At 37.7% G+C, this 27,730-nt stretch overlaps 1 protein-coding gene across 3 annotated transcripts; it reads left to right on the forward strand.

Moving 5' to 3' along the window:
• The first annotated feature begins 4,711 nt into the window (after positions 1–4,711).
• Positions 4,712–25,933, forward strand: OMA1 (OMA1 zinc metallopeptidase). 3 transcript variants are annotated; one of them, XM_075155684.1, is made up of 9 exons: positions 4,712–4,812; positions 5,763–6,291; positions 6,720–6,948; positions 8,023–8,196; positions 8,292–8,399; positions 10,031–10,159; positions 14,490–14,564; positions 15,676–15,825; positions 23,074–25,933. In XM_075155684.1, exons 2-9 carry the CDS (start codon positions 5,783–5,785, stop codon positions 23,290–23,292), a joined length of 1,593 nt encoding a protein of 530 aa, XP_075011785.1. In that variant the 5' UTR covers positions 4,712–4,812; positions 5,763–5,782; the 3' UTR covers positions 23,293–25,933. The 3 variants fall into 3 exon arrangements, with proteins under 3 accessions (XP_075011785.1, XP_075011786.1, XP_075011787.1); XM_075155685.1 differs by lacking the exon at positions 4,712–4,812 and adding an exon at positions 4,959–5,041; XM_075155686.1 differs by lacking the exon at positions 4,712–4,812 and adding an exon at positions 5,122–5,267.
• The last annotated feature ends 1,797 nt before the right edge of the window (positions 25,934–27,730 follow it).

Raw genomic sequence — 27,730 nt, forward strand, 5'->3', positions numbered from 1 at the left:
CGTGCAGGTATAATTATCCTTTCCAAAGCGTTTCCACTGATTTGCCTCAGGGTTTTAAGTACTGCAATTACCTCTTTTTTTAATGCTAAAATTAATCTTGAGTCATTATAATTGCTATCAGAGCAGGAAAAATCAACTTCCAGAACTTTTACAATTATTATTCAGCAGTTCTAACAAAATCCCTTGTATCAGGATTTATCTAGTTAAAATTTCATACACGCCAGGCAGCCTGACAAGATTCACATCTCATTTTCATGACGATCCCTATTCCCCACAGGATAACACTCTTTCAGTCCTACTCCAGCACAAATCGAGTGCCACAGAAACAATTAGGGAGACTTTGTATTATCTAAATGAAAGACTGAATGAGAATGCATTTCTAATTTTCCACTGCGATTTTTATATGGGGGCCCAACAGTACTGGTGGCATATGCACCCAACCTTTTTCAGCTGTTTTTTTTTTAAATAAGTGTCTGTCCTTGTAAGGCTTGAAATGAGAAATCTCGGCATTTTTGCTAGTCTGGCTGCACCCAAAAAAGCTAAGTGGAACAACTAGAAAGTAATTGGATGTGGCTATGCTGTAGCCACTGCACTGTGCCGTGCAGACACACTCATTTTTAGCACAGGTCTGCTGAGTTCTCCTTTTTTCTTTCCATCTTCATGTGCTCTTTTCTGTTGTTGGAAATAAGATAGCTTTATAACTGTCTCAATTCTGCTGAAGGACTTAAGCAGAATCTCGAGTATAGAAAGTTAATTAATGCTCCCTTTTTTAGTCTCTCCAAATAAATTTTGCATTTTAGAGAGCTAGTAGAAGAATTCTGTGATATTTGCTATTTTCACTTATGTTTTTATGCAGGTCAGCTGCTTTAAAAGCAGTTTACAAATTATGTGCAAGAATTAGAAGCTAGGAGAATAAAAATTATTAAGGGATAGATTCTCAGAATTTCTGCCAGTTTTGCAACTACTAAGCATCCAAGTTGCCCTCTAAAGTGCAATGGTTGTCAGATCCGGCAAGCTGGAAGCAATACATAATGCTGGAGTTCATTTTCATTACTTCATTTTAAGACCCTCAAAATCAGAAGTTCCTAAAATGTATTTAATCTGAATGTTTGTACATTTGGTTCCTTAACTCCCAGTATCTTGTCTATATTTATCTTATCCCAGAGAAGAAAAATAGCTAATGCACTTAACTCTGGGTTGACCAGCATGCTGGGCCAGCAGGGTACACAAGACTAGCGCAAGTCAACGTAAAACTGGCAGCACTAAGCGATGCCCAGGAATGCCAGTGCTGAATAAATGGCACTAACAAACCAGACATCTGGAATATCAAAATCAATTCCTTAGTAGAAAGGGATCCAATAGTCTTTTGTGGCTTTTACTGAGAGTCTGTCATTAAAATACTGTAAAATAGCAAAGAAAAGACCACTCCTTACACCACCTCTTCACACATGTTTTGGAAAGAAAGGACTGTATGAATTTTATAACAACTTTGAGACGAACAGTTTTGCAGTAAACTTCTGTTTGGCTGAGTAATTTCATCTTCTGGATTTTGAATCTACTTTTTTTTTTTACATCAACAACATAGATAATCAGCAGAAATAGTTATTATCTATTAACAAATTCTTAAATAGCATCTACTAACTGGTATGTCAGTGGGGCAAGGGAGGACAAGGGACAGTTAATACACAACAGAATACACTCACAGTGGATCAAGACAGGATATTCTAGTGAACAACATTTGGAAAAACCTTGATATTTATGAAAAGTGTTGCCTAGTCTTTTAACTGCATGTGAACTCCTGGGATTTCAACTGGCCAAACAGGCTAAGTGGCATTAAATCCAATTTCTGACTTGCAGAAGGCTGACGGAGTGCATTGTTTCTGCCAAGATTTTAGCCCAACACTAATGAGCAGAAGTGAATTACACTGAAACTTGAATGACAAAACCATCAATGAAAGCTTAGTTTTTGCTTGGATTTATATAAAAGCCAAATATTATTTTATAATAAGTTTTTCATTTGACGCTGAAGACTGTACATTTTAACTGACAACTTTTTAATTGTGATGTCAAAATTGGTAGCAGGGAGACTTTAGTACCAAATTGTTTCCACCTGAATATACGGGAAAATATTTTCTTTTATATTTACAGTTAAACTGTTTTTCATTACTTTTATTGGATTTGACATTTGCTTGTGTGAATAATTTCATACAAATACAAAGTCTCATTCAGTTCAGTACAACTACCTATATAGAGAGATACACAAATACTAATGGACACATCTACACAGGAAAATTCTACCTGTTAAAAGTGTTAATTGGTTAATTGTGCTAAGGATTATTGCATAGTGTATTTGTATTTGTACAGTGTATCTGGAGATTAAAAGCTTTGATAAGCTCATATCTCGTCAGTCAAGGGGTTTTGATATTAAGTGGTTTCCTCCACAGCAACTTGAAGCAAAGATTTGGGGACAGGTAATGATAAATGACTCTGTGAGCTCCATCCTACCGTGTACAGAGTTCACAGGTGTCTCATATGCATTTCATCTTTGAAACAAAAAAAGACAGTTGTGAAAATGCTTCACGATCTGAACTCACTCTACAGATCAGTTTTTCAGCAATGAAATTCAGTGCCATGCTAGGGTTCATCAGAAAACCTATACATCACTTAAGACCTCTAAGTGGGTCTTATGCAGGCTTAAGGCATGAAAGCTTGCCTTCTGGTCTTCTTCAGAAACGTGAATTACAGTCTTTTTTTGAAGAAGAGATGAGGCTAGAAAGCAAAATCTCAGCTACAAAACGAGTCTTAACCTATCTCTCTAAAGCACAGAACTTCCTCTCCTATTTCTGCAGAAAAAAAAAGAGTTCTCTATATATATAGTCATTAAAATTCAAGAGGAGCCATGGTATAAATGACTAGTTAGCATGTTTTTTTAACTGTGTATCTATTTAGAGAAAAAACCCGCTTTATAACTATCCAATTGCTCAACTGTTTACTAGATTTTCATATAGAGAGACATTTAGTGTTGGTATCTGATAGAGAGATCCTATAATTACCTGTGCTGTATTTGCTGCTTGTCTGCTTCGAAGTTTTAATTATAAGTGATGCTACTTGGGGAGACTTTAGAAGTGCAGAATGTAGAATACAATTTTTAGCCCTGTCCTTGTACACCCAAAACATCCATTGAGTTTAACAGGAATTTAGGCAAGTCAGGAATGCAGGAATAGCTCCTATACCCTCTATGCAGACAGAGTTAAATAATGCAATTGGAGAAACAAATAATAGTAAAAAGAAATATGCAAAGAAAAAAAACCATTTTCAGCTGACTTAAAATAAAGTGGAGACTCTGTGAGGTGGAAGAATGAAATTTGCTCCACAGAACAAATGGGAGAAAGCCTTCATGCTTGGCTTAGGAATGGAGAATTCTAGGTAAAGACGACAAGAAAAGCAGGCAAATATGAAGTCTAAGAAATAAGGACATTAAGCACCAGGAGACATTCACGAGAGCTTCCATCTCAGTTCTTTATTTCTTGACAGCTGGGACACACACAGGCCTTAGGTTAGACAAAGTGCTTTTCTGCTACTATAGCTCAGTTGTTTTTGTGATTGGAGCTGACAGTCACAAAAATTAATGCCGTGCTAATTGACTGACAGATTTTACTCTTCATGCCCCTTATGATAATGGAGGCTGGGCAGGTCTTAAAGGAATTGTGTCTACTGAAAACAGATTTTCTACCTATCACTACATAAGGTTGCTTCTTGGCCTGCCACTCCAAGATCTGGTCAGTATGTATTTTCCTTGGCAGCAGACATCAGTGCTTAAGAACTGTCACAGGAGAGGGCCTCGGTAATAAAGAGGGATGGACTAATGAATATCCCTGCAAACACTGAACAATACTTGACTGTGGTCATACACAGAGTATGTGACTGCTGAAGGCAAAGATCTGTGTTTCTTTGCCTTTCACAATGAGAGGGCCTTTGTTTACAAATCCCCAGGGGTTGTACGAAGCCTGGGCTGCCCTCTCATTGCCACACGTCCCAGCCTCACCCTTCCATTCACCAAATAACCTGTTTTCACATCACATCATTTGAGATGCACTTCCGTCAGCCAGATGAGTAGGCCAAAAGTTACATATTATGTTAGCAGCTTGCCATTTTCTTGGATTTGGGAGAAGCCAAACATCATCTCCCCACCTACCATTGTCACAATAGAGCCGACTGCTCCCTTCCATAGAAGCGTCACCAACTCTCTCTAGTAGCAGGAAGCCCTTCAAGACTTCAGGTCTCCAAAACCAACAAGCAAGCCCAGGGCATAACACCCATGAGCTCTGAAAGCTGAAGGGGCCTAAAGGTCTGGCTTGGGACCTCTTAACAGCCAGGACGAGTGACACAGTAATCAGGACCTACGCCAGCCGTGAGGTGAGGCACAGGCTTTACAGCAACACCGTGGGTAAAGCCAGGGGAAAGGCAACACAGGAGAACGGACGGCAGCAGCCTGGCCCTGCGCCTCCCTCCACAGCCCAGCCGACGCCGCCGTGCCTGCCACAAAATGGCGGCTCGGGGCCACTCGGCCGCCGCCTTCACCCCGCGCGCTGGGGCTCGAGGCGGGGGGCGGAGCCTCCGCAACGGCGGCGGCGAGGGGGCGCGAGAGGCCGGGGGGGCGGAGGCCGCCGCCTGAGGGAAGGGGCGCGCAGCCGAGGCTGCCGCTGGGGCGGTGCCGGGCCCCTCCCGCCTCCCGCCCTCCGCCTCGGCCCGGCAGCGGCCGCGTCTCCGCGTCGGCCCGGTCTGACCCCTCCTCCTCCGCCTCCCGCGGTGGTGAGTAGGGGAGCCCGGTGGAGGAAGTCTTTCCCGGAGCAGATTCCAGTTGTGGCGCCGGCCGCAGCTGCCCCTTCCCCCCGCCCCGGGCGGGCGCCGCAGAGTGACACGTTTCCCTCTTCCCCCGCCCCCCTATCCTCACGTTTGCCCATATCACGATAGTCGCCAGCACCGAGGTTGGGGGGTTGCTCGCATGCGGGATGCCCGCCGCTGAGGGCCGGCAGCCGAGGTCAGCGCCCAAGGGCGGCTCGGGGCGTCAGGCCGCTGCAGAAAGGGGAGGACAAGGAAAGGGCGGGTGGAGCCGGCGGTGCGGTTCCTCTCAGAGGAGCGGCGGGGCGGGAGGGGAGCGGAGGCCGCTTTTAGAGCCAGCGGGTGAAAATGACCGCCGCGGGACCCCTCGGGCCGGGGGTGGGCGGGTGCCGAGGCCTGCCCAGCGGGAAGGCGTTTCCCTGCCCGTGAGTAAGAGGCTACCGGCTGGGAGACACTTGGTTTCGCTGTGTGGAGTCGTTTTGGTTCTAGGCCGAGTGCAGCAGATAAGCACACTGCGTTCAAGAGTAAAATATTAGCAAAATGCTCAATAGGTCCCGTTTTTCCTCAGTATGTATGAATGGCGCCTGTGGCAAGGAGCCCAGCACAGAAAGGTGATGATGCACACATGTCTTCCATAAGGGACCTGCAGTCATTCTGGTCTGGTGGTAATAAAAGTGAAAGAAAAAAATCACACTTTGTTTTAATCGGAGTGGTAGACAAGATATTGACTTTTTCACAGTTGAAAGCAGATTGGTACCTTAAAACTGCAACAGGGTGCAGTTGTAATTGTGACTTCGTTTTGTGCAATGCAACTGTTGGCAAACAAATACATGGTATCTCTTCAGAAGAAATTAAGTAATGTTTCAGAGTTTCATGGTGGTTTTATTAATACCTCTCTAATATTTTTTTCTTTGTTTCAGGGCAACCAACCAAAGAAGTTATGAATATCACCTGTGGTCTAAAGTTGCCGGGCAGGAACTGTATTTTCTTTCATTTGGCTTCTTTGACCCAGCAGGGGAAGTGCAATAATCTCTATAGGTCTTATGCAGGATATTGCCAAACTCAAGTCGGTTGTACACGAGATAGATGCCAAAGGCTGGATTTAAGTGGAAATACTAGAAACTGTTTTTTGACTGGAAGCTCTGACTCCTACAGAAACTTCATCGGTAAAAGACTGAGGTGTCTTTTGAATGTCCCAAATACAGAAGTATACAACAGTGCACACCACAGTTCGGGAAGGTTTTGCTTCCAGTCTTCTCGGCCATTGGGGGAGAAGATCACATCCTTCCAGATCACTTCTATAGGACAACTCCCACATCATTTTTCTGCTTGGAACATTCAGAGCACCAGGTCTTTTCGCACATCGCCATCATTTCAGGCTGCACCAGTTCCTCTTTTCTGGATTATTGTTAAGCCAGCTCAGAAATTATTTGCTATCATTCTTGGCAGGTAAAATACTATCTTACTTCCTCTCTCAGTGTAAGACCCCATTATGCAAAGATGTGTGCATGAGTTTGTGGAGAATGGTAAGTGTGTTTGTAGTGTTTTCATTTTAATATCTGTGCAAAATTTTGTACGACTGGGGCCTAGACTGATAGTTTGCTCAACAAGAAGTTGTTTCCATTATCAGAGGTGTTAGATACATCTTTTGCTCTTCTCATTCTCATTTACGTGTGGTAGAGGGAGATGAACCAAGACACTAAGGGGCATTTCTTCTTCTGTGGGAGGGAAGAAATGGAGTGGAGTAGAAGCCAATTAGAGTATAACTTTCCATAAGCTCTTACATGAGGTGAGACTGTAATACAGAATACAGCAAGGGCAGACACTAACAAATTCCTTTTCAACTATGTCCTAAGTTGATACTTTGTATCTTACAGGAGTATAAGAAATTGGTGGAAGGCACTTCCTCCTAATAAACGGGAACTTTTTAAAGAAAGTGCAAGGAAAAATAAATGGAAGATACTCCTGGGTGTTAGTAGCTTAGGAGTTTTATTTGTCGTGTTTTATTTTACTCACTTGGAGGAGACACCCATCACTGGGCGCGCTCGACTGTTGGTGTTTGGAAAAGAGCATTTTAGGGAACTGTCACGGATGGAATATGATATGGTAAGATTTTTTTAAAAATTCAGAATACTCTAAAATTGTTAATGTTTTTTTTAGTGATGAGGTAGTCCAGTTAATGAGATGGGCAAACAAACCTAGTGGTGTCCTGATCAGTTTTGAATTTCATGATCAGAACCCTGCAGAGCACACTCATCAGTAACCCCCTCCTCTTGTCCCTATCCTTTTAAGAGTTCCCTTTCCATCAGCAAACCATTCGGAGACACGTGATGGTTAAAGAACACCTTATATATATGTAGCAAACATTTCTAACTGTGTTATTGTAATATAACAAGAAGTTATATTACAAATCTGGTAGAAGCAATAACAGCATAGATAATTGGTATATGCTCAGATCTGTCTCATTTTCTGTGGTGATTTGAGCATTCTTTGGCACTTGTTTCAGGTCCTCTCTTCTAAGCTGTCACTTTTTAAGGTAGTACTCTCCACCTGCATTCAGTTCTACTTCTTTTTTTTCACTGGATCAGCTCATTTTTCTTTAATTGCTTTCTTTTAAACTGTCCATTGCAATAATTTCTGTAACTTTGAGTTCCATGATTTTTTTGTTCTGAAGTCAGTGAAACTTGATAATCCAGCCATATAGAAATGCCACTGTATTCCATCTGATGGAGAATGTGAGATAAGAACGTAGCAAAAGAAGTACAAGGATATATTCAAATTACATCTTTTGTATAAATTTGTCCACCTTACAAATTACAACAGAAATATACAGATATAGAAAAATTATAAATTCAATTGGAAATTCAGGAAGTTACAGAAAGGTTTGCCAAATTGTGATGCCAAGCTTAACTGTGTATTAGGAAAATGCCAGATACAGGAAGCTGTAGAACCAAGTTCATACTATCTTATTTTTGATCTGTGGTCAGTTTACATCCTTTTAAGTTTATTAATCCTTAACTTGTGGGTCTGAAAGCCTGAAACTAATGTATTGGCTCTGGCTATATGAAAGAAAAATGTATTAAAACTTAGATTTAACTAGGGTGTGTGTAGCCGCTAAATTAGTTTACTGATTAGTCATTTACTGTTCTGCATGGCAATCAATGAATTTTTTTATTTCAGTGGATGGAGGAATTCAAAAGTAAAATGTTACCTGAGACAGATGCACGCTATCAGGTTGTGGAGAGAGTTGTTGGTCATTTATCTGAAAGCAATAAGGACATCCCACAGGTCTCGGCGCTCAAGTGGGTTATCCATGTGGTAGACGAACCAGGTGTAAATGCTTTTGTGCTTCCAGTAAGTTGAACCCAATACAAAAATTATTAGTAATATTGAAACAGCATTTTATTTATGTGTTGTCTGCTTAATTTTCGCTCTCTTTTTGTTTACAGAATGGCCAAGTGTTTGTTTTCACTGGATTGCTAAATGCAGTTTCTGATATTCATCAGCTGTCTTTCATTTTGGGACATGAAATAGCTCACGCTGTGCTGGAACATGCAGTAAGTATTTAAAGCAAGATGTCTAAAATTCTTAAATGAATTCTAATTACTTTAATTAAGATTTTTCCTATCACTGTCAAACAAAGTTTTAGTGTGACTCTTTGTAATTAATGAAAAATTGAGTTTGAAATGAGAGTATTCTGATACAGTATATCCTTATTACTCATGTAGTACTTAATAACTGTCAGAAGTCCTGTAGTAGTCAGTGTTAGCACAAAGACTGCCAGTGCTTTTTCCATAACTGTATGGATGGATTATGGCTCACTATTAACAATCATTTAGAACAATCTCCATTTGGTCTGGAGACGCCTCTCCTCCTATAGAGCAGACATAAGGAACTAGAGGCACTCAGCAACTCAGTTTGTTACTCCTCGACTCGTTAATATCTACAGAAGTGGGTACACTTCAATAAATTATTCTAAAATACATGATATTTTTCTCACATTAGGACACAGTTTTAGAGTGCCAAACTCCAGAATGGCTGGAGCTTGATTCTGCATTTACAGATGATTGCTTTCACAGACTTAATTTTTCCATATCCTGAAGTGGATGTGTTGAAATTGGTAGTTCTTTGCCATTTGAACAGAATGGATGTATTAATTTTGTTGTACTTTGTAGGTACAACTATGAAAAAAGAGGATGGCGTGGAAATATGGCTCATACTGTTCTAGATTGGCATGATTTGCTAGAAAGTGTTTCTTTGCTTCCAAATTGATTTCTTTCTGTGCATGTCGTTTTAAAAAATTGTATTCATTACTTATCCTTCAGTTTGAGAAAGCATAATGAGAAGCTTGTAAACATAAAGAACCTGCTAAAATTGCAAAGCTAATCTGGAAATGGGTAAATACATTTTAAAGGCAGTGGAAATACAGGATATTACTGCATATTATGTGATTTTGGATAAGCAACAGTTTACATCATAGTTTCTTGGGCTCACTTCAGCCAACTAACTTGTTAAACTTCTAAAAAAAAAAATTCTAATAATAAAAAGAACTTGCCGTGTTTGTATGGAACCTGTGTCACCCAACTGGCATAGAGAAAAGTATTGCATGATCTGGCTTGTAAGTGCTCAGATCAATTTGCTGCATGTCAAATAGAGCTCTGAAAAGCAGAAGAATTTCAGTTTCTTTCTTCAGGTTCTCTTAGTTTCTGAAATTAAAGGAATGCAATAGAAAATAAAGAATAAATATATTATGCCTAGTGTTCCCTTATCCCATTAGTGTTCCTGTCTAAATGATGTCTATCTCTTCTCAAACTGATGTAAAGAACAGTCTTCTAGGTCTTTCTATAGACTTTTTTTCATTCCAACTGAGGTCTTCCATGGCCTTTTTACTAAAGCACTCTGCCTACGTGCTGCCGTCATCTTATCTGAAGCTTTGAATCTCTCAAATTGGGAGATAGCCAAAATGTATTTGTTCCAGCTGTATTTATGCAGTTGGTGTGGATTCTAGACTAAATGTACCTTGTATCCAACTGGATTTTTTTGTGCAAGCAGGCGAGCTCGTGTTTGCCCTGTTCCTGTGGCTGCATAGAAAAAAAATTAGTGATTTTTACAATGTTTCCAAATTCTGTTATGTTCTAAAGAAACGTCAGACAATAAGGAATGAAAACGGGACAATTTCTGTTTGCAGGCAGAGAAAGCCAGCCTGGTTCATTTCTTGGATTTTCTATCACTCGTCTTTCTCACTATGATTTGGGCCATCTGTCCCCGTGATAGTTTGGCAGTTGTTGGCCAGTGGATTCAGAGCAAGTTGCAGGAGGTAAGACTGACGTTTTGTATTATTCTTCCTGAGTTCCATGGAAAAACATTTTTCATCTTGGGGAGATAGTACCATTAAATAGTATGTTTGGGGGAAAAAAGCAAGAGGAGAAATATTATAAGCAAAAATTAATATTTGAGTATGTTTTTGAATGAAATATATTTTTATAAATCTGCACCTGCTTTAGTTGATATATATTTTCATTTGTCATCTTGAAGAACTTTAGATTTCCCTAAATGACTGGATTTAGCTGAACAGCTCCGAGTACCTGCTTGCCAATTAAGTTAGATGATTGTCTTTTTGAAATATAGCTCACCCTTTAAAGTTGTATATGTTGAAATGCCATGTTTTTATTTTGAGTAGTTGTTAAATTGTTTCTAAACCAAATAAAATATATGGAATTCTTTAGATACATTGTTAGTGGTAAGAATGGTTTCCAAGATGAGAAAATTGAGAATCTATACACTCTTTTAAAGTATAAGCCATGCTATAATAAAATTTACTGAAATAATCTTTTCAGACAGCGTATATTCCAATAAAGTAAAATTCAGAGGCTTTGTGGTGCCGTTTTTCTTCAGCAGTCTAATTTACTCTCTGCCTCCAGACAGTTACTGATCCATTTCTTTATAAAAAAAGGGTTTTTTTTAAAGAAATTTTGCTTACATCATAAAACTTAAATCTGAATTTAAGTGAAAGAGCTCTTTGGTTTCTTTGACTTCTCTTGATGCTTTTCCTGAGATTTCCTCCAGTTCCTCAAAAACATAAAATTAAACATAACCAATCTGTTTTGGTAGTTCTTATGCTAATGGGTAGATGTGTGGATTCTGAACATAAATTATGTCTAAAGAGCTTGCATATTTGTACAAGTAGCTAAGAAACCAATACATTGATGAATGCTAGCCAGCATTTTGAAGAGCTGAATTTGGAAAAAGCAAAGTGTGAATCAATCCTGAGACTGCTCGTAATTTAGACAGCAAGATTTAACTCCCTGTCAGCATCTTTTCTCCTCTTCTAGGCTAACTGCAACTGATATTTTGGTATCGTGGATTAGAGTTGTGCTTTAGATTGCAAATGGAATCTGGGTTTAAGCTCGTAGTCCTCGTGTGCTATAGGAAAGATCTATCATATATGAGATATTTTACAGTAATGTCCTGGTTTAAAACTCTGATCAAACTCATCTTCAGTAACATTAAACATATCCACATGTAATGCAGAGTAAATAAGTGATTAATCCTGGCAAAGTTTTCATCCCATATACAAAAGATACTGAATAGAAATTTTTGTTTCTGTTAGTCACCCAGGAGTGCAGTGTCTCAACATTTGCCTATTGTGCTTACGTGAAAATGAATCTTTCTGCACGTTTTCTCAGGATGTTTCTTTTCCTCTTCTTCCATAACTGTATTTTACTTTTTAAAGTTTTAGCATCCCACTCTATGAAGGGGTTATTTAAGCCACATTGCAGTACTTGCTTCTGTTTCAGTATTTGTTTTTCTTTTATGTCCTCAGAGGCTTAACTTTTTTACCTACTAACTATTGTTTATTTTTTATTATTGACTCTAAGTAGTTTCCAGTGACCCTTTGTAGGCCTTTTGGCATGTTAGCTCCAGTTCTGCTTTTTTCTCCAAAGCTAGTGGGTTTGCTTGCCTTAAGAAATTACTAAGTTCTCTTATGGGATTCATTCATGGTTGTTCTTTAGTCATGTATTTCTGAACTGAAACATGTTCGCTTTGCTTTTACAGCAGTAGTTATTTTATATGGGAATGCAAGCCTCGGAATTATTCTTGGAATAGCACAAAGTATGACTCTTGAGTTTTACTCATGTCCTGCACACTAGTATGTACAGATACAGTACTTCATGTTCCCTTTTTTGTCTACCTCACACCAATACAAATACATGATTTGTATTTCATGTGGAAACTGGTGATTTTGGATAGTCAACTTACCTGGAACTTCCTTTTCTTTAACATACACAGACAGCTGTGGTAATCAATTTGAAAAATCAAATCTGTCGTCTTTATTATGTCTAATTTCTGACAAGGATTTTACATCAGATTTTGAAGATCTAAGTTTTCATTCCAGCACATTCACAAAAGATTTTTTTCAGTAGCAGATGAGTAGTATTGTACGTTAGATGCCACAAGACCCTTTTATGTGACCACTGCTGAGATTTCATTGGCTAGAAGCACACTGTGAGAGAGAGACCAAGTTTTCTCAAGAGATTCAGATTATCTTACAGTTTTAATTTTAGATCTGAAGAAGAAACACATAGAATTCTCAAAAATTGCAGAGGATGCATTTAAGTCTCTTGTATGTTAATGAAATTTTGGTAATGATCAGAACATAACAAATCTGGAACCCTATTTGGTCATAAGCTTTATCTAGCATAAAAATTGCTATATGGAATCACATCAGAGTCTGTTTGGGCTCGTGACTTGTCTGTGACTGGCCAGTAGCAGATACATAGAGGAAGAATAAAGGAAATAACAGCAATTATAGGGTGATAGTTTCTTCAGATGCCATCCTTACTTCAGCAGTCTGCAGCATGGGTAGGTCCTGAACTAGAGATTGCATTAGTGTTGTGTTTATTTTTAAAAATACAGCCATGTTTTTGCTGGCAGTATTGGGATACAGGTAAAAAATAGTCATACTGTACTGCTTAACTGTAAATGCAAATAGAACTATTTAAGGGATAAGAGTTTAAATGCTGATCTTTTCATTACCATCCTCTTGCTGTCCCAGATCTTTCTTTCTACACGGTCTATTAAGACACATACATTCAGACCATTGATTTCCTAGTTCTTAAACTTCTGCAAATCTTTTTTGAGAGGGATGCTACCACTTCTTATTTAAAATTATTGTAAACTTGCCAGAGAAGAAACCCACAAGTGGTTGTAACTGAAGAAATAGAAAACTGCCTGTTTGTGTAAGCCTCTGTTCCAGTTAGTGCTTTGGGTAGCCCTGTTGCCTGTAACTAGTTTCATTTCCCTGTCTGAGAAATTTTTAATAATTAAACAAATAGTTTATCTGGCTAACTGAGAAATGGTGCTTCAGGAATATATGACAGACTAGCCAGGGCTATCTTTGCCAGTTAGTGAATATATGCACTCCAGTAGACCCAGAACACTTTTCAAGACAACAGAAATACATATTCCACTTCAAATAATGACTTTATCTTCAGAGGATTATAAAAATAAATTTATAATTGCCATGTTTAAGGTCTGTAAGGAAATTAAGAATTTAGAAAGTGACCTCATCTATGCTTACTTATAAACCAGTGTATTTGGCTTGAAAAAACCTGTAGAGGATCAGCTTTGGTTGGCTTTTATTTTTGACCTAGTAAAGAAAAACTATCAGTACTACTTAGAAAGAAGCAAAAAGTTAGATATCTTTGTGTACTTAAGGGATCGGACCACTTCTTTCAGTGCTCTTCATTTCTATCCATTTTTTCCTTCCCCCGCCCCCCGAACGTATAAGGAGGACATGTTTCTTTAACCAGGTAAAGAGCTGATAAAACCTCTTTCTCTTTACTAACCTTGCACATCCCCATTCTTCAGCTGATATTTCCTAATCGATGCCCAGACCAGAATGTTGTGACTTGTTCCTTATCTCTGTAGGAGCAGGCTGTTGTTAACAAGTCCTGATTTGCATTTACTATAACCTGATATACTAGGGCAAGGCTGCCCAAATCTACATGAATTATATATGCCAGAAGATCCTGAGTTATATGACTAAATAACCATTTGAGAAAACTACCACTGTGTGTTAGTGTTTGTTAATACAATGTCACACCCTAGAAAAAAGGGAGAGGATTTGGTCAGATTTATGTCTTCCAGTTTGATTTCTCAAGGGCAATTTGTAACTTGTGTTGGGGGATAATCATGACAACGGAATGATTTCTGCACGAAAATGTTTATGGCTACATTCCATACTGTGGGCTGTTTACCATACCAAATAGATCATACCAGGTTTAAAGACAATCATCCTAAAAGTTTAAGGGAGCCACTGGAATTTTTTACATATAGCAAAAAATCTTAATGCCAATTTTTGCATACGTACAAAAATCTTAATGCCAATAAAAGCGAAGTGAAAAAATTCTAGTTTAAAGTTGGCATTGACCCTTTGGTTGCTGCAGAATGCTGTGAGACTGGCTATATGAGTTACATATAGTGGAATTAAAGATTACATTAAGAAAATTAATACTGATCACATGCAATGTGAACATGATAGACAAACACCATTTCTTATGAGAAGGTTAGAAAAATAGCTACAATGCTCTAGCTTTGTATACATTCAAAACCAAGAAATAGAGCTTTGATGTGCTTTTTTGCAGTTTATATTTGATAGACCGTACAGCAGAACATTGGAGGCTGAAGCTGATAAAGTGGGACTTCAGTTTGCAGCGAAGGTAACTACAACTGGTTTGTTTTCTTAGCAATTTACCAGACACTTTTCAGTTTCTCTTATAATCAGAGGGAGTTTCACACTTCATACAGAAGTAAACTGTGTGTGGGAGGGTTCCCAGATATTTGAGGATATGTAGATTAAAGAAGTAATGGGAAATAAAACAGTTTGTAGGCAAAAACAAAACCATTCTGGCTAAATTGTATGTAATAAAATTGAAGTTTGTAAAGTTGTGCATTATTAACTGCACAGGATACTTTCTGTGTAGTTTATTACTATTAGAAGAAAAAGCTACATATCTATAAAGAGGAGAATGCCAAATAGTGAACTTCTGTAGGTAGCATATATTTAATTGTATGTAAAGATATAAATTGCCCTTCATATTTTTTTTCGCTTTGTTTTCATCTATTGTGAGAAGTTCTGAGGAATGCTTTGCTATATTGTAGTGTGCCTAAAATATTCTGATCTAGAATATCTGTTCTCATAAAAATACAGTAAAACTTAAGAACTTTTTGATATTGTGATTATATTTTCTGTGATTGCTGGTAGTTATGAAGTGTATCAATGTTGTTCTAGTATTTAAAGATTTACTCTAAATACAGCCATAAAAAGAATGCAGCTTTGCTAAAGTAAGACAAAAATTTGGTCAGAAACTACTCAGCATTTGTTTCATGATTTTGTTTTTTCAGTCACTTTTTTTTTTGTCCCTGTGGATTTTAATTCTAAATTAAAGAAACTAAAACAGCTCTTTCACTTCTAGCTAAGTGCAATAGAGCTAGGTAAGTGTTAGATAACTATGAAAGCAGCACCATCTAGTGTTAATATTTCATAAGGAAAACTTTTTTTTAATAACTATTAATATTTCTTCAAGGAAGAGTTTTTAAAATTAACTTTGATTCTGGGATTGAAACTGCATTTGTAGTTTTAAAGTCATCTAAGGGAATAATACAATCCATGAAAAGAATGTAGTTGCTCTGTAGGTGCTGACTGCTTTGTAATACCCAAGATGTAGGGCCATACCAGAAAGAAACAAGCTGTCAAATTCAATATCATTAGAATGTGTATTGTATTACTTTAAAAATATAGTGGCGTATACATTTCCTTTTTGTTTTCAGGCTTGTGTGGATGTACGAGCAAGCAGTGTATTTTGGCAACAAATGGAATTAGCAGAAACCATTCAAGGGCAGCCCAAGTTACCAGAGTGGCTCTCCACACACCCTTCTCATGAAAATAGAGCAGAGCACTTAGACCGGCTTATCCCAGAGGTGAGCAGAGTTGAAGGAAGTGTGTCTTTTTTTCTTAGGAAGGTTGCCAGAATTAGTTTGGTATTGATTCACAAGCTACTTTGGTATTGATTCACAATCTACTCCTTTAGCATCGTGCTTATCTTTCACTTTATCCTTACAGAAAATTTCTGTTGCAAAGCTCTCAACCTTAAAGGTTTTATTAAATGAGGAAAAATTAAGATAGCACAGGTGTAAAACGTAATTATATTGTAGGTTTTTTTTTCATTTCTGATTGAAGTGTTGTATTTTTGCTTTTGAATGGCCTTCCTGGTGTGGATGTGACAGTGTCACAGTTCTCATCCATTCTTTTCTCTTTTTTTGCCATTTTGGAAGCCAGTTTTTAAGTTGGATCCCTAACCTGTCTTGACTTCTCTTGCTTTGGTAGCTAGCCCCAGGCTATCAAATAGAGAATGCTCCATCCTATCCTGTCGCTCTCACTGATGTGGGATTGAATACACCTCGAATAACTGTGCCTCAAAAGAACATCAGATCCCCAGCAGAAGATTTCTTAATAGCCCTAGTTATGATAGGTCTCTGCAGATTTTGCAGCCTGCTTTTTTCTTCACATCTCTGTTCCGTCACATTAGGGAGCAAATTTTACCCCACTCCAAGGAACTTGAGCTAATTCACGCAATTGCCCAGCAATCGGCAGTGTTTTCTCTGTTCTTTCTTTCAGATTTCCTCTCAGAGGAGTGCCAAGTGGATAGCTGCTTGGGAATTCTCTTAATTTGGTGTGCTACTCGCTGCTAGCTTAAGAACAGAGAACTATTCCAAGCTTAGTAATCTTTGTTTGTTTACTATTTCTTTAAATAGTGGGATTTTTAACTACACAAAAATAGCATAGATTGTTTTTTGCCTAGTTTTTTCTTTTTAAGAGATAGTGTTAAAGCACTTCACAACAGCACTGTTTTTCAGCAAGTTAAACTGTGTTTGGAAATTCCCTTTCTTATAACCAATTGGTAATTTCTTCTTTTTCCTCTTCTTTTTTTAAACTCTCTCTCACTTTAAGTCTTTCTCAATTCCAAACTGTAAAGATGGTTGAAGATTTATTGGCAAAGGGAGCACTAAAATGTTGAGGTGTTTGCTGATTTCAAAGGAGAAAAGAAGATTTTCATGAATCCTTTGATGAGGATGAATGCAGTAAATATTCTAAATAATGGCATAAATCAAAATCAACATCAGGGGTAGGAGGTTGGAGACTGGCTAGACTGAATATTTTAAAGTAATATACACAAATTCCGTACTTTGCAAAAACAGGTTGTGAGACTATTTTGATGGATTTTCTAATGCATTAGAGCAGCTGAATGGAAAATGATGCTTCTTGTGGAGCCTCAATTTTAGTTAGACTGAACATAAAGGGTTAAGGATCCATTATCTTCATACAGTTGACTGGTTTATAAAGTGGTAATGAAATAAATTACTACTTATGTTCTTTCTACCCCAGGACTGAGCAAATATGTTAAATAACTGAGCAACTGTGTATAACTGGCAGTCATGTTATTTCTGTCTTATCTCTTGTAGTTTAGCAGGTGGAGCAACCTTCATCTTTCTGTAGCCACTCTCACTTCCAAGAGTGGTGGAGGCTAGGAAATTTTCTTCCAGAAGATAATTGAGGAGGAGATGTTTTCATTCGCCTTTTACTTAAACATTCTTTGGAGTAGGATGAGAAAGCAGGGGCTGAAGGCTTCCTGTTTTTAAAGAAGTTCACTAGATAAGTGAGGTTAATACTACAAAAGTGGAATAAAAATGAAAGAAAGTATGTAGAGGTGTTGTTGGAGGTTTCTTGTCTGAAGCGTTGGCTCCCCTTCATCTGAGAGCTGCCTTCTTGAAGCTGGATCTCAGGCATTTAAAAGGAATCTTGGGGCTTGGTTATTGTTCAATATCAGTGCCTTTTTGTTTCATTGTTCACATACTTAAGGCCTTTTACAACAGTATGTTTACCATATATTAATGGCCATTAGATATTCAGAGCCCAGGGGGAGAAACCAGATTTTGAAAAGAGCCTTTTTATATCTCTAGTATTTCTCTGTGAAGAAACTGTACTTCTTAGACTCAGTATCAGATCCATTGTAAGCAAGAAACAAGGGTTTAAATCCTAAAAAAACCCTCTGCTGGGTTTTACCATTGTACTTGACTTTGAATATTACTTCAGTTGAAATTGCCCTGCCTCTGAAGATATGAATGAAGTAGACGGGTATGTATTAAAGATACTGATACAAATATTGTTGTGTTTCACATGCTGATGTTTTTGAAGCTGAAATGGTTTTCAGGACAATATAATATCTATTATTAGACCAGCTACTGTAGCTGGAAGTAATAGGGACAAGTTTTTGGACTTCTCGGGCCACACAGATGTTCACAAGCAAGTTCACAATAAGATGCGATCATATAAAGTGAGAATTTTTCTTCAGGTAATTAAATGATGTGTCTCAATGAGGTGACTTAACAGTTTCAGGAAATGTAAATCAAAGCAGGAATGTCACAGGGATTCTCTTTTCACATAATTAATTGATAATAATTAATTTGCTCCCTGTCTTTTAAGGATCTTGCATCTGGTTTTCTGAACAAGTTGGAAGCTACAGCCACGCTGAGGAATTAGTAAATAAGAGAGCTATAAGCAGTTACAAAGTGGCACTGTCCTGGAAAGGAAATAAAGGAAATTAAAAAGATTTACCATGTTTTTAAAGGATTTCCTGCTCAGACTGGGAAAGATTTGGATTGTAAACTAGGAAAACAGAATATACTGCTAAATAAGAAACTGAAATCTAGAATTCCTACGTGGAAGGTGGCGAGATGCTCAGTAAAGGCCTATGCATTTTATTTTCAGAAAAAGAAATCTTAAAATAATTTTGTACTAGCAGGAAGGATGCTTACCATTGTTCTGGAGAGAAAAATTGTGGAAGTGTAGTGCCAGAGAGAAGCTGTAGGATCTTCTAGTTCATCTTTGAACCTTTTATTTTAATGTTCTCTGACTTGCTACAGTTTGTCTACCTTTTTCTTATTATGCTGTCCAAGTAGAGCACTGTACATCAGCTGAAGCCTCAGCTATACTGAATAAAGCAGAAGGTTATCTACTGAGCCTCGCCTGCAACACAAAAATTCATCTTGACATGACATTTGCTTTTTTGGCATGATGTTGTTGGCTCAGATTCCATTTTTGGTTCACTGTAACTCCAGTTTCTGACTCTTTCTTGAGGAAAGAGTTGGGATGAGTTGTCATGTCGGGATCATTTTGAGAGTAATACTAAGTTGGAATATGTCACCTCTACTGCTTGTCTTTTGTTTGCTAGGTCAATTAACTTGTCAAAAAAAAAAGTTAATTAATTTACTTCGGCAAGATCTGTTCTTGTTGAATCCGCATTGGCTGTTCATTATTTTTATTATTGTTTGGGTAGTTATTGCTTATTCCTCAGTCTGCTGCCTTTTGGGATATTGAAGATACACTTATTTCACTTCCTTTTCAAAAAATGGGTTGGTATATTTGCCCTTTGCTTATGATGTGAACGTTACTTCAGATAGTTCTAGTACTAGACTATATTAATTAAGCCCTATCAATGTGAAACTTAAAGGAAAATAAGAATAAAAAATACTGACCTGTGTTTCTATCCTCCCCATAAAGTTGGTAACTATTTTGTCACCATTTTCCTTTTCTGTGCCAACAGAAGCAGTGGAAGATTTGAAGTATTAGCATTATATAAAGGTTGCTTTTCTTCTCCATCAAGTAACAAATCTATCCATTCTTTTAATCATCTTTTTACTACTACTTCATTTGTAGAACCTGAGAACCTGTTGTCTTCTCTATGCCTGCTAATTGTAATTAATTTTGCAACTCGGTGTTTCTGATTTTTTAATTTTTTTTTTCTTTTTTTCGCTACGTGCTTGTGCTATTTCTTAGTTTTTGTCAGAATTGCAAGGTCAGAGCGTAAGTCAGCCCTGCCGAGGTAATCGCAGTTAGTACACAAGAGACTATAACCCCTGGCCTGGTTTGCGGACAAGAGAATGATGTGGCTTTTATACTGAGAGAGCTGACAGCCTGAGAGGTAGGATGCACTCCAAAAGACCGTAAGGGGTCGAGATGCAGCAGTTAGCCTGGTATCTGTGACAGTGGTGAAGGATTAATACTGAGAGCTAAAAATTATTTTTTTCTATATTTGTCTCTGCGGGTAGGCTTTATATGAAAGCAATAGGATGAGGCAGACCTCCCTAATTCTTATGCCTTCCCCCCTCCCAGCACATTGCAGGAGGTGACTGCAATTGTATTGATAAGAAAAACAGCTTCACCTTTGTTACTTACAAGCAATAGTTTTGATGTTTTATTTGAGATCTCCTGAACCAGTAAGCGTGCAGGTGGTCTTTATCCTGAACAGCAGTACTTCTCTCTTAAGGTTAACCTGAAAAGAACAGCATTAAAGTACTCTCAGTTCCCAGGTGAGTCTACCTACTCACTCTAGCTAGTTAACCTTGTCTCAGTTCTGTCTGTCTTCTTTATTGAGAACACTCTTCAGTATAAACAGTCAATGAAACATGTTCTTATAATATCAATATGCATGTGCCTCATTAAGAATGATTTTACTTGTCCTTTTACCCAAACTGTCAAAAACCAATTTACTTGAGCAATATTAAATTACTGGATTTGAAGTTGCTAGTGATTGTGAAAGTACAGAATGGCTGACCATGTTGGGCTGTTCTTTCTTTCAGGAAAAATTATATTGGAAGCTCCTCAGCCTGTTACTGGCATCTTAATGACATTATGGAGCTACTGGCACAAAACAAAATAGCAGCAGTCAACTGAGCCAGGAAAAGAACACTTTCTAACTAGGGTTGAATGTTGCATAGCAGTCACGAACATACATACAAAGACTACGTTCACTAGAGTGTGTAATCATAGTTGTCTTTAACAGTGAGATGACATGTCACCATCGCTTTCCATTCTCATACCTGTAGCCTTTTTAATGGCATGTGAGTTGATGGTGTTGAATAGATGCCTTCTACCTCCTTGGACAGCTTTATGTCTAGCAAGAACACAAAGATATCCAGAGGGTAAAAATGTTAACTCTGAAGTATTGTTTTTTACCTTTGCTGTTGTGACTTTAGTATTTTAGATAAGTGAAACCATGAAAATAGGCCAGGCACTACCTAGCCAAGAAAACCAGAAATTTAAAATTGCTAAATTAGTTCAAAAGAGGATTACGTTGCCCTTTCCAGGATGCAGCCTAAGTCTTTGTATTTCCATTTACCTTGAATAATGCTGCTTGACATTAATGCAGTCTTGCAGCAGCTTATGTTCTGGAAGAGCACAAGAGAAAACTCTTGGTTTGTCATAAATGTCAGTTTAGAAATTAATTGGTCACTGAAGCAGAAGTGTTCAGCGGTACAGTTACATTTGGTGACTACATGGACGATCGTGCTGTAGAAAAACAAATACTGAAAGCTTTATTTGTATTTTTTAGAAGTTAAACAAGGAATATTTGCATGCCTAACCCAGACTTGCGTATCCAGTAATTTGAATGTTACATTTCAGCAAGAAACAGCTAGAGAAACTCTTGCTACATTCCTGGAATGTGTCTTTTTCCAAAACCAGTTGATAAATTTAAATTCTATTTGTTTCTAGCCACTTACAGCAAACTATCAGTTCACTGTAGTAAAGTTAGGGAGAAATATGTTTTGGTACCTCCTTATACAAAGAAATGAGTTAAGAAGCTCTGCTCTTCTATTTTAAAATCTGCTGTAGTACGATGTTCCTAGTGTCTTCTGTGGAAGAATATCAAATTGTTTCAAAATGATGGGCAAATACATATGTATAAGTGTACTGGAATATTTGATTTGATATTTCAGCCAAATCTAGAGCTTATAAAGCAAATTAAAATTTCTGCTTTGTTTTTTAAGTGCAGTGGTAGGACTGCTATGAAGACTGTGTTACTTTCTTCTTCCTCTTTAATCCGTCTAGAAGAAATGAATCAACCCACATTTTCCACTAACAGGCCCTAGTACTGGTCAGCGGGCACCTGGCTACAACTCAGGACAGGTCTAGCCATTACTTTTCAAGAATCCACGGTTATGAAGAGAAATGGAATAAAATATACATTTGAACTTATTTTCCCATTAAAGGATTAAAAATACAGCTGGATGTTAATCTGCCCATAGTTTTATGCTGTTAACTGAGGCTAAGATACAGATAATACTGCATAAAAGTGACCATTGATTAGTGCTAAATATCAGGCTATTTTTTGACTTGGTGTTTTCTTGGTGTTTCATTTTGCAAATCTTCAGCTTCGTTACAATGAACACCAACTTAAGCATCCTTTAAAACAGGTGACTTTATACTGTTTTATATCAATTTCTCCAAGTGCCTTTGAGACATGAGATTCGTCCATTGTCATACCTTTCTTAGATTGCCCACAAGGCAGAATGATCGGGGGGAGTGTGCCTGCATTAATGGGTTTTGATTCTCTGGGAAATTCTTTGGCTTCTTTGTGCCTCTGCTTTCTAATCTGTAGAATGGAAGCAATGGCACTTACTCAGTGAGCAGGAGTAATTTAAAGTTTGGTCTTTTAGTGCTAATCTTTTTATCCAGAAAAGTTTTTACCTTCTAGAGACATTGTTTTCTCAGAACACTTGGAAGCTGTGTATTCAAATGCTTCTTGGAGATGAAATCACTTGTGTAACTGGGCCTTAACTACGCTGATCAACCATCTGGATCTCTGAGCTGAACAGTTAAATGTCCGTTACGTTATTGGAGATTTTTCCCTTGTTTTTTGAGTCAATCATCTATATATAGCTACTTCAATAATAGAACATACCTGATGAAGTAAATTATTCACAGCCCTTTTTTTTCTTGAAGCAGTCATTTTAATTTACATGTGAATGTAAATTAAAAGGTAGAAGGTACTGATGTCAACAAGTATCACATAGAATAGTCTGAGAACTTCCTATTTATTTATGCTGTACCTTTTAGAGTATCCATTCTTTGAGAGGCTGGCTGTGAGAAAAAGATTTTCATTTTTCATTCTTCATTTTTTCCCCATTGTTTTGCCATATTGCTACATTTCTTCTTGGGAATTCTTGGTTTCTGCTGAAAAGTTGTTCAGTAACAACTCAGACGCAGTATTATACTCACTAAGCTTTGTGTACAAATGCAAACCTTACTGGAAAGCCAAATCGCTGACTGAAACCTTTTTTGTTTTCCTTATTTCAATGAGCTTGATTTGTTTTCCTATGTGTTCACAGGCTCTTAAAATAAGAGAGAGCTGCAATTGCCCATCTCTTTCTGGACCAGATCCTCGCCTCATTTTCAAACTTAACATGCAACATCTCCTGGAATCTTCTAAAGATCAAGAAACCCCAAATTCCACAAAGCGAGATCTCTCAAAACCAGAACTGGATTTTCCTCACACTCAAAAAGTGGAAGATACGCCAGTAACTTTTGCAGTTAAACCTACAAACTAATGATAATAATTTTCACTTGTTATGAAACTTGTGGTCCCTGAAGGTCTGTCTTATAATGCAAATTTGTCTTTGAACCATAAAGAAGACGTAGCCACTCGTATTCTATGTTTCTTTTACGTGATCTCTCACTCAAAGCAATAAGGAACCATGCCCACACAAGAAGAGCAGCATGTTGGAGCAGAAAGTTTCTTATTCATCAAGAGTTACTAAAATAAATCACTTCTCAGGGGAAAGATAATCTCATACAATCCAGTCACACAGTGTAATTTTCAGCTTTATCAGGCTCACCTTGATCAGAGGACAGATGAGCCAGAAGCATCCCTAAAGCAGAGGAAGAAGTACAATTTTCGTCACTTAAGTTGTCTGGTTTATCTTCTTGTAATTTGGGTTAGATCTATTCAGCTTCATTTGAGAAATAATGAGGAGAGCCTACCGCCTGTTCCACATATAGTATGTTTAAAAATATTAAGCTGAGGTGCAGTAATAGCCTATGGGCTAGATACACCCCCACTTAATTAGGTGGATTTACTGCTGGGATTTTTCTTCTTTCTAAGGCATTTTAGAATATGGATTGATTCAACATTTTTCTTCAAAGCAACCTGAAAGGGTTGCACAAAGTTCAATTTAAGAAAGGAGTTAAATAATTTTCAAGGAAGTCTTTCTTCTGAAAGAAACACTGTATAAGAACCATAGTTTGTAGCACTAGAATGCTTTGCAAGGATGGCTGTTGTCTTTTTTAAATTATCAGGGTGCCTCATCAGAGGGCAATTTTACTGCAATGACATTTGATTTGGATATATCCGTTTGGATAGAAGTGATTGCTGATGTGGAAATATATTATGTAGTAGACAAATACAGCAAGGTTTCTTGACTGCACAGCTTTTGCAGCTGTACTTTATCCCAAAAAGTGACTTCTCATCAGGAAACTGGTATCTAACCGAGCATCCCCCCCTCCACCCAATCCCTCTGAAGTGACATATTTTATATGGTGGAGACCAATATGCACAACATAAGTAAAGCTCTGCCTTTCGTGATGGGCTAGCCAGTATAGCCAGCATGTTAATCTTTATTTGCATGTTTGAGTTATCCTTCTTTTGCAGTTGATGAAAATGCTGAAATGTCGATCTTACAGGGAGATGTAGGAAGAGATGGCAGTGAATGAAACTAAAAACGGAAATCCCGTTCCTTTATCTGTTAAGATGTATTTGCTATTAGGTTTTTTGTTACTCACTTGTATCCAAAAATCTGTTTCACGTATGGTAGGGTTTTACATGAGCGGGAATATTCAAAATATTTTACAGTGTATTAGATTTTGAAACATTCTTTTTTAAATATGGAGAGGGGCAGACTTTATCATATTTCTTCAATTAAATCAGAGTGCAAGCTTTTAAGAAGGAAAAAATAACTTATTCAGTGCTGTCAGTGAATATAATTGGAAAAAAAGATTGTGAAACAAGAAATTCCTTTACTGACTTCAGTTGATGAACCGGGGTTCTTTGAGAAACGCCAGCAACTACCTGACTTATCTCTATTCAGAGGTAAGTTGACGTATCTGTAATGTTGATGATTCTAGGTCTGATTATATTGGTCTAGATTGGCTGCATATTGCTTACAAGCTGTTTTTAAATCTCTGCTCAATACTACTGGCAAGAGGCAGGAGGTCCAGCCTGACCATTATTCATCCATCCATTTTTATTCTTAGTGACAGGAGTTTTTGTAACAGATGTTCAGTGATGTGTTGAAGCATTTGGACATTGTCACCTGAAGGTAAACAGAAAAACACACCATTTAGATTTCCCTGTGGACCTTACAGTTTATACTGCAACTCCAAGACCCCAACGCTGCTGCCTCTCTCTCACTCCAGTGTCAAAGCTTGTTTTGTTATCCAGGGCTCCTGGTTGACATGCAACTTGATGCTTGTGTCTGTTAGGACTAAGGAGAACACAGAAGAGTTGTTATAGCATTCAAGATGACGTCTGAAACTACACAAGTTTCATATTTCTATTGTCTGGTTTTAAGTGGCTTAAGTATTGCAGTGGAATGCTGGAGATGCAATTTTTAAGTTCACCAAGGGAGATTTTTTTTAATGTGTATGTAAATAGTCTTGTAACCATGATCATGGCGATGTGAGAGAAAAAGTTTCAAGGGAGAGGTAGTAGCTTATATTAGACTGGCAAAGGGCTTATGTACTTTTTCCATACCTCCTTACAAACCTTACATATGCATACACACACACATGTATGTGTGTATATATATATAAAGTGCACACACAAACACAAGAGTTAGGCCTCTACACTAAACCACTATAGTTTTGAAGTCCAAAATGGGATGTTGAAAATTTCAGTATTTACTTTACATCTTGAATTATCCCTAATATTTTCCTCAAGTGCTTTGGGAGGGGTTTCTTCTTTCTGCTTCTCCTGTGTCCAACACAGGAAATGCCTTATGCTCATCTGCCTCTTGGAGGGAACTTTTTCCTTAAATTCTTACTGAATACTGTACATTACATCTGTCTATATTCGTAAAGTATTTTCTCTTTTCTTTCTTGAACAGAAAAATTACAAAATGTTGCTTTCAAAAGGTTTGGGAATTCATAGTAAAAATTGCACTTTTTAAATTAAAGAACATATAATTATTTTAACTTGTGTGTGTGTATATAATAATAATATATATAATATATTAATATATAAAAACTATAATGTATTAATAGATTATTAATAATAATAATTATTATTTCAAAATATATCCCTTAGGAAAATACTGTGGCTTCAAGCTCCTGATGATCTGTCGAAACTTTTCATTGCAGTTGTGTAACTTAGTATGTCACAGGAAAAATAGATCTAGAAGTGTTTTTGAAGGAATTCGGTACTTGAAAGACGCATGTCATACAAGAGGGAGACTAGTGGCTAAAGTGAAAAAAGGTAAGGTAGATCAGTAAAAATGCATCTGCATTTCCACCATCAATACTGCATGCTGTACTTCATAGCTTCTTGTTGAAAGATTAAATACATAGTACAAATTTGAGTAAATCTCTTAATGCATTTACTGTAGTAGGGGTGTTGAGAGATTTGATAAGCAGGGGATGTGCATACAAGGCAGTCCTGTAATAAAAATGGCTCCTTATAACTTTTGGTTTGTCATATTTACTCTTTTCTTTTTTTAAACTTGAAATACGTAAGTGCCAGGAATGCAAATCAAACAGCTGCTAGAATGCTTTGTTTTTGAATTCTGTTTGTAGTCATTAAAAGAGAACAATCCTGCAAGCTTGATGCTTTTTTTCATGTGTTATGTAGGCTGCCATAGCTTTTTCTTTCGGTGTGGTGTTGATATCTCAATACCCCTGGTTGAAAAACTATTTCCAGTGTAATAGTCTGTTGTAAGCTATTTTACTGCTATCAGAATTCTCTCTGCTGAAAATCCTTGTTGTTTTTCCAGACCTTGGGAGCTTTTGAAGGGGGAGCAGGATGATCACAAAATGTGGTTGGTAATACAGGTAGCAGGATAAGACTTTTCTGTCAGCTTCTTTGGGTTTCCAATCCATATTGCAGAGTGTGGTTTAGTCACCCGCAGTGAGGACTGATATTAATAACTTGCACTTCTAGATCACTTGAAGCACCTCATAAATACTAGTTCAGTTTTTCCCTAATACCGGTGTAGGTGGACTTTCTAACAGTTTTGGAGGTAATGAAACTCAGTAAGATAGTGATTTTAGCAAAGCTTCACAGAAGATGAGTGAAAAAAATCTGGGGTTAGAACTCTGCCATTCTGAATCATTCCTTAGCTTACTACGGCACACTGCATAATGTCTGTGTGTCTAAAACCTCATAGCAAATTGAAGTGATAGGCTTCGGGTGATTGTTACATTTATATGGTTTGTCACTTTTCAGTGTGTATCTGCAGAGGTTGGATGTACCTCTTTATGCATACTTGACTAAGGTACAGTTATTTGTTCTTGATGTAGTTATTTCTTAACTATTTTCTCTTATGCTTAAACTGGTTATCGTTTGTTTACTGCCCATCATTACTAAGGAGCTGATGCCTAAATCTGTTGACATGGTGGTTATTTAATCTCAAAAAAAAGTTTAACCTCAATTTTGTGATTCCACCACAAAGTCGGGTTTGTTGTGTATTTACTGTCACATTAGCTGTAACATAACTCTGCATAAATGTTGGCTACAATTCTTCCTCTTCCGCGCCCCCACCCCATCTTTTTCCTCAGCAAGGGCTGCTGGGGAAGGAATCAGGATAAGCAGAGTGGACTCTTAACTAAGTCAAATAAAAGATGGAGTTGAATGTTCTGCCTGTGATAACTTTATTGCTGGGGTTGGCAATTGTTGGCAGATCTGTAAAGAGAACTGACTGAGTGTCTCTGGTGTCCCTCATTGCTGCCTACACATATTGCAGGCATCCAGTAAATGTGCTGTTTGATCTCATGGAG

Source organism: Calonectris borealis, chromosome 8 (genome assembly GCF_964195595.1).
Source record: "Calonectris borealis chromosome 8, bCalBor7.hap1.2, whole genome shotgun sequence".
Lineage (NCBI taxonomy): Eukaryota > Metazoa > Chordata > Aves > Procellariiformes > Procellariidae > Calonectris > Calonectris borealis.